Source organism: Numida meleagris, chromosome 2, assembly GCF_002078875.1.
Source record: "Numida meleagris isolate 19003 breed g44 Domestic line chromosome 2, NumMel1.0, whole genome shotgun sequence".
Lineage (NCBI taxonomy): Eukaryota > Metazoa > Chordata > Aves > Galliformes > Numididae > Numida > Numida meleagris.
This window is the reverse complement of record NC_034410.1, coordinates 83,003,778-83,018,791: the sequence shown is the minus strand read 5'-3', so window position 1 is coordinate 83,018,791 and position 15,014 is coordinate 83,003,778. Positions and strand designations below refer to the sequence as shown.

Genomic DNA, 15,014 nt, shown 5'->3' with positions numbered 1-15,014 from the left:
GACCAGGGCTTTATAGCTGATTGGAAGGAGTGTTAAAGCCTTTTCTTGACAGAGCACAGAATCAAAAACTCCAAGACACCGGTGAATCACAGATCTTCAGACTAACAAGCTCTCTATTCTGTCTCTACTGCCTGATACACCTATCCCATTTACCAGGGCTTCTTAACACTTCTTGGAGTTACGTAGTAGTCGAAGGTGCACATTATTTAACTATAAGACTTTCCTCTAATTACTTGCATTCATGTGAGCACTCACTAAAGTTAAAATTATTAGTGATTCTGAGCCTTGACATCGCAGTTCTGTTTTCGAGGTCTAACTCAATTTTCTCATATATTTAAATATTATTATTATACATAACAGTTAATTATTTATTTTGGGGGGGAAATATCATTCTTTATATGAGATCTCAAAATATCACTCAAATATTTGAAGCTCAACTCATATATAAATCAAATTTCACTTAAAAACTGCTTTTCAAAAACGTTCTTCTAACCTCATAATAGTGTTGGTAACTTTTCTCAGACACTGAACAGTAAACATTGTGCTTCTATGCTTTTAAAGTTGATTCAGGTCTGAAGGAGCTCCTAGAGACACCTTTTCCGCCTGTCTGCTTGAAACAGTGGCAGCTTTGAAGTCCTTGCTGGTTGCACAGGGTCATGCTAGATAAGTTTTGATTATTTCAGTGGATGGAGATTCCACAGCCTCTTACTGCAGATTGTTTTTGTGCTCTGCCATTCCCACTGAAATTCTTTTTGCCAACATCAAATCAGAATTTCCTTATTTGCATTTTTTTCAGTCATCCCTTGTTTCAATTCATGTGTATCTCTGTCTTCACCATAACCTGTTATTCAGTGGCTGAAGAGAATAAATTCCTCTCCATCCAAAAAACGGCACATACACACTTTTCTTCTTAAGGTGGAACAAATCCGTGTTTTACCTCCTACCTCATGCTTTGAAAAGTAGTTTTCAGAAATGGCAGTTTACTACCAGGCAGAAAGCTTTTAGCTTGCATCCAATGTATTTGAATTTTTATTATAAATGCCTAAAACACAGGTTTATAGAGGATTTATCCTGTTCTGTCATGTTATGTTTGAATTTGAACGTTAGCACCAGCGAAGGACGATAGTTGTTCCCTGAGTTTCTGAACTGTAGGAGAGAAGTCTGGAAACAGAAATACTTGTTTAAAGTTTTGATGTGCACTTAATTTTCCTTTGTCTTTACAGACGAAATGTCATCAGTATTGGCCGGATCCACCAGATGTAATGGAATATGGCGCTTTTCGTGTCAGATGCCACTCAGAAGACTGTACAATTGCATATGTTGTTAGAGAAATGGTGATTACAAATGTTGAGGTAAGTGCTTCTTGTCTTAAATTATGTCCAAGCAAGCTAAAGGAATATATATGTAGATAGGTGGATGTAGGCTGTATGAATACATACATTTTTATAAAAGACATATATATAATATGGATCAATACGGTATAATTATTTCTTTAAGGCTCTCTCAAAAGCATACGTTTTGAAGAGTTGCATTGGCATGTAATATATTAATCCGTTATACTATACAGATATTGTAATGAGCTTCTTGAAGAAGTTTGGTGCTTTGCTGTAAACATTGTTGCAGTCACTGACTCTTCATAAATGGATTTTCAGTAAGATTTTTTTTCTAACTAACTGTGCTTTTTCAAAGATGAAGTATGGGTGACTTGGTTAATGGCACACATGCCTAGAATTGCTAGCAGCGAAGCAATTTACAATAATGTTGATTTCAGAGAATACACAGAATCTTACCAGCTCTTTTTCATCATCTTAAGTTAGAGTTTAAAAAAGGAAAAATTGATCTAAATCTCAATCCCAGTGTACTCAATTTATGTATGGTACTTAGTTACTTTATCTGTTAATATTCTATGCTTATTAGGAGGGTTATAAACTAAAAGGAAGTGAAATGCATGGACTACTTCTTACATGTGAGCTTGTGTTGTGAAATTCATGTTCAGATCACATTTCTGTCTCCCACAGCATGAATGTAGGGTATAGTTTGGGTATAGTTTCTTTTGTCCATAGGTTGTCCGACATTTCTTATACATTTCCTTCTTTAGCTCTTTTTCAAAATTCTGTGGACACAAATATTTTCTAAAAAGGGGAATGGTTTTTGCTACTTATGAGAAACCATCTGTTCAGGGAGCACTATGACTTTTCATTCTGTTTTTCAGCCAACTGCTCTGTAAGTGATAAACTTGAATGTCAGTACAGAAGAAACTAACCTCACTAAAGGAGAAAATATATAGACAAACTTTTATTCACTGTCGTTCAAACTAGTAGGTTGCCAATTAAATTTGGTTATCTAACCCTTTTTATAAATTTTAGCTTAAGGTCCCTCAAATGCTTTTTCCCGGTTAGTAATTATCACTGTTTCTTAATTTTGAGTAAATTCAACAGTGACTGTATTCAGTATGCGTCACTTCTAGTGTCTAGTTACTATCGTATGGTAGGTAAAAATGTTAGTGAGAATGGGGCAGGTGATTTTTTTCATACAAGTTTTTTGAGATAAAGGCTGTGCTTTTGTAGACACACTAATGGAGGTGACAGTACAAGGATCTTGTACAAAAAGTTGTCTCACGGTAGCTATCAGTTGAGAACATCATTTCTAGTGCAAAGGCATATGCTTGTGTAGAGTTCATTGTCATGAGACAAAATGGTATAATTTTTAAAATCATTCTAAAGCTAGACCTCAGTGGAAGTGTTATTGTGGGAAGAGGTTGTTTTGTGTTCTGTTTTTTTGTTGTTGTTTTTTTTTATCTTTTTCACTAGGGACAAGCTTCCAAATACATATAAATGGAGTGGTCACACTCAAAGAAATGCTAACTATCCAGCTGTCCCATGCAGTTAAAAATATGATCCTCATAACTGAAAGCCCTGTGTGAGTTTTGTGTTTCAAAGTAACAAGATTCAAAGGCTTTCATTTCAGAATGCAGTGGGAAAAAAAAACAATGAAGTATCTCCTAGTTTTACATGTCATTTGAGCTGCCTTTTTAAAGCTGACTAAATCTATTCTTCTGGGGGCGTCTTCTGCTTAAGAATGTACTTTGCAGAGCCTTGTATGTGCTCTCTCTCTCACAAATATTGTTGTTGGATTCTGTAAAGAATACATAAAAAGTCTTATCAATTCAAATCAGGTTTTTATTGTTCCCTGATCTAAAGCGAGCATCATTGGATTGGTCTTTATGAAGACAAGTAGATTTTCAGAATAAGATGGATAAAGCTTCAAAACTCTCAGGAGATTTGATTTTGATTGGAAAAGCGTGTTTGTGAAAAAACTTTGTGTGTATTAAATGGCATAGATTTCAAATCTGCCTTTAGGGGAAAATTGCTCAAAAGTGAATTTTATGAAATGCTGCCCCTGGCCTTTCATTTACATGTATTCAGAAGACTTGAACTAGAAAATTTTTAGGATTCTTCTGACCCAGTTTATCTTAGTGCTTCTTTACCTGAAATTGAAGCAAGCGACGGCAAATGTATGAAATACATGTAGCCTTTCTTAGCCTCATGAAATGAAATATGGTTTAATGTCCCATTTTCTTCAAGACTGAAATCTGTCCTGTGAAAGAAAAGCACAGAAAGCACTAAATTTGTTTTTTTTTTGGGAGCACTTTGGGGTTCCAGAACAAACAGACCCAAGGAAAAAAAAATGTGTCACACACTGCACTATTTCATAAAACAAGATGCTTGCTTTAATCATTGAAAAAATAGGATGAGAAGCCTCAAGAAACCTTTCAGTCAGTTACCTTTGGGTAATTGCCTTGGAACACGCTGACCCCTCTAGTTTCAGCCAGTTATATTTTGAACATTTATTTTTCTAGTTTCCTCTGTCTCTAAACAATTTCAGTTAAATTTAACTAGAATCCTGCTGTGGAATTTAGGAGGGCTATGGAGATAACAGTTGCTGGAGCATATTATTCAAAAAGCTTGAAATAAGAAATGTTGCAAGTTTTTCTTCATTCTGCCACATTTTACTTTACTCGTAGTCATTTCCAGTGTGCTATCATTCTCCTACCTGATTTATTAACTATAATAAATCATTCAACCAAAAAGAACAAAAGATATTAAAATATCAATTTAATTTCATCCTTTAAAGACCAGTTAAACCATTGCCATCATAACAATTCAGCACCACAAGAGAGAGCACTGACACCTTATAAACAACATAAGTCAATGTGATTAAGACAATTTCTTGTGTCAGAATATGGAAAGTTTGCACAAATAATGACAATGCAAATAAGATTTTGAGAGGAAAGCTTATTTTTAATTTATAAGCTATCACTTTCCATTGGCATCACAGTGATGGAGAGGGCGGTTTGAAGAAAAAATAAATAAATTGGAGTATCAATTCAAAGAAATTGAAAATTAGGCATAAATTCATTTTGCTAAGAAAGGATGTTGCTGTTTGCTGCATGTAGGTAAAATTGCAAGACAAATAATGACACGTCTTTCTATTTATGAATGACCATCATACAGGCCTTCTACAGATGATGTTAAATTGATATTAGATTAAATGGAGGCAGTAAATGAGCAGCGTCTTTTCCTATCACAGCTGAAAATATGATCTGTCTAATTTTTTTACAGGTCTTAATTGTTTAGGCTTAGGTTTTCCATGCCAGTTGTCGTCTTTGCAAGATGTGTGATGTACAGCAGTTTGGGGGAAATATTCAGCTTGTTCACATTAAAGATTCTTAGGTTGTTTCGCTGAAGCTTTTGTTTCCACACATCATAAGACCTCTTATTTTCTTTCCAGTGACATTTATATAAATTTGACCATGTCATAAATGTCTGGTACAAAGCTACTGCACTGCAGAAGTACTTTAAAGACTTCGCTGGGAAGTGTCTGGACTGAGTGTATTCTATTCTGTCAAGTACTCGCAGTCAGAAAAAAAAAAAAAAAGAATTGGTTCTGAATAGTAAAGTGCTGAAGAACAAAAAGTAGATTAAAAGTTTCATGGCAGGAGTGTTCAAAAGTATAATGAGATTGGAACAGTGGTGCAAAGAAGTTACCACTCTGCTCTTCATAAACCAGGCCTTAAGCCTCATCATACTTTCAGCTTTCAACATATTTGTAAAGCTCACTAGCTAAAAGTGTACCATTTTCCTTCATAGAAGATAGGACCATTTCAAGGTAAATGTAGGTCTACATGGTAAAACTACAATTGTTAGAAGTTCAATTTAAAACCTAAACCGAAAAATAAAGAAATGCATACTGAATTGCTTGAATTTTAAGAAAAGTCAAAATTAAAGTTGACTATTTGAACCTGAATTTCCTTCCTTTTATTTATTAAAATTCTTATCTGTGTGCTGTTTTTTTTTTTTTTTTGAAGAATACCTGACTGTTTTCTTAATCAATGAGAATCATTTTAGCGAAATGAAATGAGGAAGCCAACCTTTTGGTGTAATTATGAGAAGCAAGGTAACAGTCTGCAGAAAGATGAAGGATGAATATTTTTGTTGCTAAAGATCTTCACAGATCAGATTTGTTTCTTAAGTGTTACAGCATATATTTGACATGTTACCTCTGCCAACTCTAGAAAAGATAATTGTGTTTTTGAGCAAAATCCTGGATATTAGCCTAACCACAGTGAAGTTGCATTTGCAATAAGATGTGAAGTTGCACAGAAATAGTAAATGCAAGTACATAATTTCTGTGTCCAGCATCTTCACTGCAGCAACAATAATCGTCATCAGAAGGACAGTAACAGGTACTTTAGGATGGATATGATGTCTTAGACCTCTGCAGCTGCATGCTAAGTAAATGTGGGTCAGTGTCCTGAAGCAGCTAAATGTTGGCCAGAGGATTGGTGATAAATTGGGGAAAATTACATAATCCAGAAGTGCCACTGGAGTCTGTAAATTGTTTGAGCTTCTTTTTGTAGTTCCACCTGTTTGGAAACTGATCTGTGGAAATAGCAAATACAAAGTACAATTGAAATCTGTCCATGTAATTGGAACATCAAGGTGTATAATGTCAAGTTAGGCAAATGTAGCAACGGGGCAACGAGCAGCTCTTACTGTCTCAGTGAGCATTTGTATGTTTAGACTTACATTAGAGTTACAAAACAGGACTAATAACACCAGATTTTATGAAGAGAAATTCTACATTTATCAGTAATTAGGATGTTGCAGTAATGATTGTCACTTAGTGGGGTAAAAAAAAAAAAAAACAACTGTGATTACGATTTAAGTTGCCTTGCAGACAGTAATGGTTTGCTAAGCAGCTTAAGTGTAATGAGAGGCTACCTCTTCATTTTTTATTACCAGTTTTTCACAAAGAAAATAAATACTGTTAATAGGACATGCACAGTGGGTCTAGCTGTGGGACCCATAAATATAATTGTAGCACTTTTTTGTTTGTCTTTTTTTTAAACTAAGGAGTACTAAATTTTTGTAGTTGTCTATTAATGCAAGTTATTTCCATGTTTTTTTTAGTATTCTGCTATTTTCAACTTAAAAGGTGACTTTCATTATGAGTGCAAAGACTTGAAAAGTAAAAACAAACAACGATAACACCACTAGAAATAGTTTAGTATTTTCTGAATGAGACATTTATTAGAATTCAAAAACACTAGTTCTAACACCAATACACTTGTGCATTTTGATAAGCAAAGTAGTGGTCAAGTTTTAACAATTTGAATCACCTCAGAACAGCACAACCACAAGAATAACAAATTGATTATATCAAAACACAAATAGAATATAGAAAATAGAAAACTACACCGAAACTTGAGAAATATGTGCAATAGCTAACAAACAGGTATGTTGGTCTCTAGGAATAAATAAGGCACGCAGCAGAAAATGGAAGATGATCACACCCGAAGAAACTGGAGACTAACAGCATGTATAACTCTTGTTGTACTTGATGTCTATAAGCTATTAAAAAAAAAAAAAAAAACAACTCAAGTTATCTCAAGTTATTCAGACCCAGTTTACTGAGTAGTTAAAAGGCCACACTGCTTCTTTCAGAGATTCCAGTCATTGTGGGTTCTTTTGATGACCTGGATGAATAGATCTCAAATGTTTACAGTTTGAGTTACAGTGAGTTTGATCATTAATGTCAGCTTATATTGCCCACTCAGACTTTACTCAAGACCTTTTGTGATTGCTCAGACTCTGCCTTCAAGAAGCAAAGTATGAGGCGTGTTATAGGTCTTCATATTCCTGGAGACAAATATAAATTTTTGTAATTATGTTGCCTGGAATAAAGTCATTTCCTAGGACTCTGCTCAGTACATAAGTAGTAGGCATTCTGTCTCCTTACTTCTGTGTCTTACTGGCTTGCTCCTTGAGGGTGGAACCACTTCCTCTAATGGAAGAGGGGAGCAGAAGTCGAAGGCATTTGAAACAGGTTGTATACTCCAGTAATTGTACACTTAAGAAGATAAATAAAACTCCAAGTCACCAGCATCAATAAAGCATTCTTGCATGGACCATTAGGAAGAGGTCAGCTTTTATAGACCAGTGCAGTGATAAAGGAGGGTTTTATTTCAGTAAGTGTCAAATGTTAACTTTAGCTATGGACATCAGTCAAACAGAACTAACAGTGTAACTGTTGCTAAATCTGGAACAAATGAAGGAATGATGTGAAGGCTTATCTTAGTTTATGAAGAGTGATATATCCTTATTGCACGATGCAGCAGAACTCAGAGTCTTTGCCCTCTTATTTTATTTTTCCCACTCTAATCATTGGCTACACCTGTAACATAACAGTTGCACCCAATCTGAATGCAAAGGCGATTGTGTGGTTTCATAATCAAACTTAGCAAAGAGCTAAAATGCAAGAAATTCTGTAAAACGGTTTTTAAGTATGATTGAATGGAAACAAAATAGTTCTTCATATAGCAGAATCTTTCAAGTAATTAAATTGTGTTCATAAAGAAAAATGTCCCATGACAGTACAGAAATCATTCATTCATATGTTTACAATAAACATATATGTATAGTTTTTTAACAGAAATTACAGCAAGCAAATGTTGGAGGCAACTTTATATTGTAACAATCTGTAAATACACACACAGGCATAGTTAGAATAGATACGCAGCTATACTTTGGGAGATTGAATTGGATTGCAGAATGAGATGAGAGTGGCATTCATCTGTTTTTTATGGCAGGACCTAATGTTCTGCAAGTAATGAACAAGTGATACACACCTTTCAGTGTTGAACCAATATGCCAGCATAGCATTCCTAGATGCGCTAGCATATATATAGCCTCATTTTTATGAAATGCAAAATCAAAACAATGCTTTTGAGCTGTGATTGGGAAGCCTTAATGCCTTGTTATTTTGGTGTTATTCCGAATGTTTCTTCTTTGGCTTCCAGCTGTTTCTTGCAGCCTCTCCTAAACTCTCACAGAATTGTGAGATTTTTTGTGAAAATCTGTTTAGATCACCAGTAAAACTTGATACCTCATTTATTTAGGAGGTGTTAGTCTATTGCATGCTAAGAATTACATGTTTATACGTTACTCCGAATTATAAAATGACAAAGATTTTTCGATGTTATATACATACCTCTTAGAGAATCTGCAGATTATGTGAAAAGTGTGACTTGTACCTAATAAACATCAATGCAGGAATTGTAATGCTGACCACTCTTTGCGAATCTCACTGTATTTTAGACAGAACAACAACACACCGTCACCCATCTTCAGTATGTTGCTTGGCCTGATCATGGTGTTCCTGATGACTCAATGGACTTCTTGGAGTTTGTGACCTGCATGAGGCCAAAGAGAGTAGAGAATGAGCCAGTTCTCGTTCACTGCAGGTACTCGTGTTAAAATTCTACTGATACATTTGCTTCATCCTTACAATAGACATTTGCTTTGAGAAGTGTCAGCAAGATAGCAGATTCCTTGAATTAAATGGAAACACTAAGACTGAAATACCAGTTTCTTTCCTTTCTCCTGCAATTTTTTGGTGAAATTGCTTAGTTACATGATTGTCACAAAGCTGATCGTCTGTAATGTTAGTTGTTCTCCATTCTTATCCTCCACCACCTCTGTAAATTCATTGTGAATGGTACTGCAAAGTTCTACTGTGGTTAATGTCCCTGTCAAAAAGCAGTCACTTACCTCTCGTCTTTTTAGTCAAAAATAAAAAGTCAGTACATGTAGATTTGTAAGTAGATATAACTGTTAAAAAGCATTTACTTTGGGATTTTTTTTTTGCCTTTATTTATATAAATTTTTGTTGTTGTTATCATTGGCAAGAAATGAATCTGAAATTGCTTTAAAGATAAGCTTTGTGCTCTATTCTAATTGCATGAAGGTCTACTGTAATTTGCAAAGGTAGTTAACGTCATAATATTATGATAAGAGTCTGGCAAATTGCAAAATCCTGATTTTATAGTCTGTTTTTCTGTTACATTTCACAGTGCTGGAATCGGTCGCACTGGTGTATTGGTCACTATGGAAACAGCCATGTGCTTAATTGAAAGAAACCAACCTGTTTATCCACTGGATATTGTAAGAAAAATGCGAGACCAGCGAGCTATGATGGTTCAAACATCAGTAAGTGATAGAACGGGAAGCCTCATTTTCTGTATATATTTTGCTCTTTTCCAGTTTTAAAACAGCTGCAAAGTATTACGTGATCTAGTTGTATCAATCTTCAGTTGCCCTTATATTTTATGCTTCCTGTGTTTAGCATGTCATAGTGCAGTGAAACATAATATTTTGCAAAAGGCTTATTTACTGGAGAGGTTTATATTTAACTGTAAATATTTCTTACCTTGTTATTAAAAGGTGATTGATTTCTATTCCTTGCACTTAGTTAGAATGCGGAAAGTCATTTAGTCAAATCATCTGTTTATATTCCATCATCTAAATTCTATGCAAGAAGATAGAACAAATTTTGGTTTTCATTCTTTGTACGGAGCCTTATAGGTAGTTCTCAAACTGAAGGTAAAATAAAAGTGTTTGTGCTATGATTTGTGGAGGAAGCATCATTTGAAAAGGAGTAGAAATTTGATAAGAATAATATGTTTTTTTAAATTGTGCTGCTACTCCAGTTTAGAAAAACAAGGGGTAAGAATAAAATTCAGGAAAAGCTGGATAATATCAATAACTGAAGTATGAAAATAAGAGCTGATTTTTAACAAGGAGGTGGTCTGAAAATTTGAGATCATGAGGGTGGTTTTTTGTGTTAAATGTGGAAATGAACAACTTGATGCTAGAGATAAGGGATGGGAGGTCTCCACTGCCTTCAGTAGAAGTCAGACAACAGAATACTGTGTGTATTATCTAAAAGAACTAAATGCCCTATGGTAAATGGAATTAAAGGAGTTCAGACCCACATAGTTAGCAGTTAAACCTAGCATTTCTGTCTTTCATCTTAAAAAAAAAAAAAATCATCAAAAAAAAAGAAAACCCACCACCCACAACCCTTGAGCAGAGGAATCACAGGAATCGCAGAACAATTAGGATTGGAAGGAGTTATGACTGACTAGATGAGAGGAAGTCTTGCATTATCTAAGTGTGTGAAAGCACTGGAAAGCATCAGGAATTATCAGGAATTATGGTTACTAATAGTGTAATACTAGAGTGCTCTGTGAACAGAGATTTCTCATACATGTTGCTGGGACTTTTGTCATTCGTTGCTGTATGAGTGCACTCCCTGGATGTGCATCAAGACTGACTGTATGATTGAGGAGCAAGTTGTATGAATAGTGCCCTGCCAGTTCCTTGCAGAAATGATGCGTGGTCTCATGGCGTGAGAAAGGTTAGCTTCAAGGTTTAGGAAGCTGAATGTTGACTTCTTGAGTTCACTGTCTATGCCCCTCAGTTTCTACAATGAACTGAGTAAGTTCAAAGTTAAACTTTCTAAAGATGGTCTTATTTCTGAGAATCTGATATGAGAACCTGAAGTAAATTTTAACGGGTGCTGAGAACCTCCTGTTATAACAGAAATCAACAGGAATTGTTTGATATAGCTGAAGAATGTGGAGTATAATGATAAATACACTGACCATCAGACGTAGAGTGTGGAAAACTGAGTACTAAAATAGGATTCTTTACTATGTGTGCTGTGTTTCATCATTCACTATCAGCACAGTTAGGAGAGAGGTAAGTAGCAGCAGCACTGTGAAGCTAAATTCACTTGTTATTTCTAAAGTATGCAGAAGCCAATGAGCAGAGCTGGCATACTGTGCTATAAATGAGGCACATGAGTGAGCACTCAGCTATGAGACAGCAGAAGATGAAAGAGCTCCATGTTAACATATATTTATCTATCCTGAATACTCTTTCATTCCTTTGCATCCATTTCAGCTAGCTCCACTGCTCATATCAAGCTTGGGTCTTCCAGGGGAAGCTGGTAGGGGTTTTCAGCTGTAGCAGCCTGACCTGAAGCACATTCAGCAGCTCTGTGGTGACATTACATGTGCTCCACCTCTGAGAGGATGAAGTACATAGCCAGATGTGTGTTGTGAATTAAGATCAGATGGGACATTCCTGATAAGAATGGACTTAGCAGAGCTATTAACAGGTCAATTTAGCGTCTTCTATTTATTGTGTGAAAGTTGTGGTTTCTTGAAGACCTGTAATTTGGTCATCAGGACCAGCAAAACAAAAACTTATCTAACAAAAAAATATAATAAAGCTACGACAAAATTTGTGTAGCTCTATGGCCTTTTGTTAAAAAAAAAGAAAAAAGAAAAAAAAAGCACTATATTCCTTGAAAGAGTAATTAGAGATACTAAACAATGTAGAAAGCAGTGCTTTAGGACATACATAATAGAGCTAGTTATGAGCAAAGTGAACGGCAGGAATACAGTCAACAGATAACAGCAAAGAAAACAAGTAGTCAGAGACTGAGTCAGAGGAAGCAATGCTGAAGTGTTCATTCTTACTTGTTCAATAACTTTATCACACAAAGGAGTTAACAGAAGTAGTGAACAGAGAGCTAAATATCACAGCTGAGTTGTTCTGGCAGCAGAAATATGCAAATGAAAATAATGAGAAAAGTCAGGGTAATTAAGAAATAAAGACAAAAGAACAGAGTGATACTAGAGGTGGGAGTAATTGACTGAAGGTTTGAAAGAAAAGGCAGGAAATTGAGATACAGAAAATGAATTTCTACCCCGAACTTTTCCTTAATTTTTTCTGTACTTAAGAGAAAATATTCTGAACGTGTATGGACAAGAATAAAGGTCCAAACTACTGGTACTGAAATGCAACATGGTTCTTCACAGTCCAAGCATTGTCTTTTATTCCTGTCCTTTGGGAGACTTTGGGGGAATGCTTCCAGATCCTCCTGAAGCGTTGATGAGAGCTGACATAAAAGGGCGGCTGGGAGAATGTTTCAAAGACATGAATAGGGATTCAGAAAACATGAAGCTGTTCTAATATTACACTGATGCAAAGATGCTCATTTGGGGGTCTGACTGAATGAACAGTCAAAAGTACTTTTGGAAGATGTATGCTTCGATCCTCACGACTTCTTTTTGTGTTCTCAAGATTAGGTTAATCATAAATACTTATTCTGGCTATATGGAATTTTCATTGTGCGTTGTAATGTTGTATCACTTTTCAGAAAGAGATTCTCATGCTAATTGCTTTTAACAAGTAAGAACTTTGAAACATTGTGGAAGAACAGTCTTTGTAACAGTATAATTCAGGAAACAAATACCAATCTCATTTGTTAAGACCTTGTTAGAACTGAATGAGCTCAAAGTCTCGGGAATGGAAGAAATAATGTGGCTACTGCTCTTCAAAAGCATTCATTCCAGATGTTTTGATCACATCCTTCTATGAAAGGAAATAATGTATGATGTGATTACACATCAAAGATAAAGCAACTCCATCTTCTGTGACAGCGTAGCAAAGGTTTTTAAAAAAAGTTTTTGGCAAGGCAGTATGGACTTTCACCAATATATCCTACCTGGTAACTTTAAATGCAATCTTCGTCATATAACTTAAATGTGTCTGGTAATATGCAACAGCAAGATTTAGAATACTTGTAATTACCAGATAACAGTACAAAAAAAACCCTGTAGTGAGATGTATAAAAGGCATAAAGAACTACTTTAATCAAAGTCAGATGAAACTTAAAAATTTTCGGTTTTTACAAGCAAATGATATTCCCTAGGATGTAAGGATATATTCTTTCAAATTTGCAGATTTCTTTTTTCCTTAGTGTAAGATTTTTTTAATGATTCTCATTCAGAGAAGAGTAAATGTTCCATTTGTGTTGTATTAATACAGCCAAGAGAGCTGGATTTTCTCATTCAGTTTCATACCTTCTCTCCTGTCACTGTCCAGGAGAAAAGGAAGCAGTAAGACTGTTAGTCCTATTAAATACTACTGTATAATCAGAAGTTTGACTAATCCACCATAAATATGTTTTGTTTCTTTCTTTTTCTCATACAGAGTCAATACAAATTTGTTTGTGAAGCTATTCTTCGTGTTTACAAAGAAGGATTGATTCGACCACTCGATTCTAGTTAGCACAGCAGTGAAGGATGCATTTTTTTCCCCTAAAAAGACTGTTTTTTAAGTAAAGCAGGGGCCTATTTCTCAAAGCAACTAGAATGGACTAGGAGCCCATGAGAAGACAGATGAGCACATTTGAACTGTGGCACTTTAAATTTCTCAAGAAGATTGCTAAATCATGTACAGTATAAAGAAATCATGTAGATAAATATGAGAGCAATTGTGTGTAAATGCTTTACTTAGGCACCATAAGCAATCATGGAAACCTCAATGCATATCTTTCACTGCCTTAAACACCCTTCACTTTGGAAGTTACAAAGATCCTTGTGTTTCTTTTGAAAATACGAAAGGAAAACTAATAAGTGATTCAGTTTAAGAAGATATTTAATATCTTTGTATTGTATGAAAGTTCATGGAAAGTGAATATTTGTAACTTTCTTACTGGGACACTAAATATTTGTAGGAATGTAACCTTGACTTCTAAACAGCTGATGAAAAGCTTCAAAGCCTAATGCGTAACTACTGTACATTAAGAGTAGGAGAAATTAAGTATTCACTTTCCATAAGTCTAATAGTATGCCAGCTGTTATAATACTGTATCACTGTATGTGATGTGAAAAATGATACTGCATTTATACATTTAAACAGATGGTGCAGTCTACATCTTCTGTTGATCAATTTTACTTCCAATTTGCCCTTTCAACAGTGACCTACTTCTTAGTGTTAGCTGTTCTATTTCTTTTCTTCTGTTTCTACTGTCCTCCAAGACACTTATTTTTTCACCGCTATTTCTGTGTGTGGACTGAAAACATTTTAACCTAAGATGAGGTCTAATTCTCTTTCATCTTTGTTTCCATGTGTATTATGAGTTCTCAGATGTAAATGTGGATTAACATTGCACACAAGTACTAGATGTTTGACTTGCTGTATATGCAAAGTAGTCTAATCCAATACTGGAAGAAAAAATTACTACTGAACCCATCGAATATGTTGCTGCTAATTCAAGGTGTGAAGCTTACAAGGACACAGGTGTTGCTAGTGTTCAGATGGTGATAAAATGTTGACTTGCTGCCCTTCAGCAAAAGTTGTGCGTTTATCCAGTGAAACACAACTCTGTTGCAAGAGTTCTCTGGATTTATTGTGCTTCTTGCTTTATGGAAATGCAGCAAAATTCACATGAAGATTGACGTAGAAAGAGAGAATGAATTTGTACATTGTTAAATAATTCACCCTTAAGGTACACTGGTCTCCATTTCATTTCAAATGGGAGAATCGAACTTTCTGAACAATATAACCACATTTGTATGATGTTAATTTATTTTGTGTGTGCTTTATGATTACCCTGAGATAGTTCTTCATTTTTTGAATATTACTTCAAAAAAAAAAAAGGAAAAAAATTACTCTAAGGGACTGTTTAAAATTGTTATTTAAAAAATTAGTCCTAAATAAGGAAAAACATTTAAGACGTATTAACCAAATGTTTATATGTATATAAAAGGAAAAAATAGATAATTTTCTTTTTGAATATATATATATACACAC

General features: G+C 34.9%; 1 protein-coding gene across 7 annotated transcripts in view; it reads left to right on the top strand.

Annotated features, from left to right (window-relative positions):
• The window catches only part of PTPN3 (protein tyrosine phosphatase, non-receptor type 3), a 161,217-nt gene extending 146,431 nt beyond the window's left edge, over positions 1 to 14,786 (top strand). For all 7 annotated transcript variants that reach the window (XM_021386948.1, XM_021386949.1, XM_021386950.1 and 4 more), the window contains 4 exons: positions 1,224 to 1,352; positions 8,661 to 8,806; positions 9,416 to 9,551; positions 13,410 to 14,786. In XM_021386948.1, coding sequence (XP_021242623.1) covers positions 1,224 to 1,352; positions 8,661 to 8,806; positions 9,416 to 9,551; positions 13,410 to 13,487 — 489 coding nt within the window. In that variant the 3' untranslated portion in view covers positions 13,488 to 14,786. The remainder of the gene's footprint in view (positions 1 to 1,223; positions 1,353 to 8,660; positions 8,807 to 9,415; positions 9,552 to 13,409) is intronic.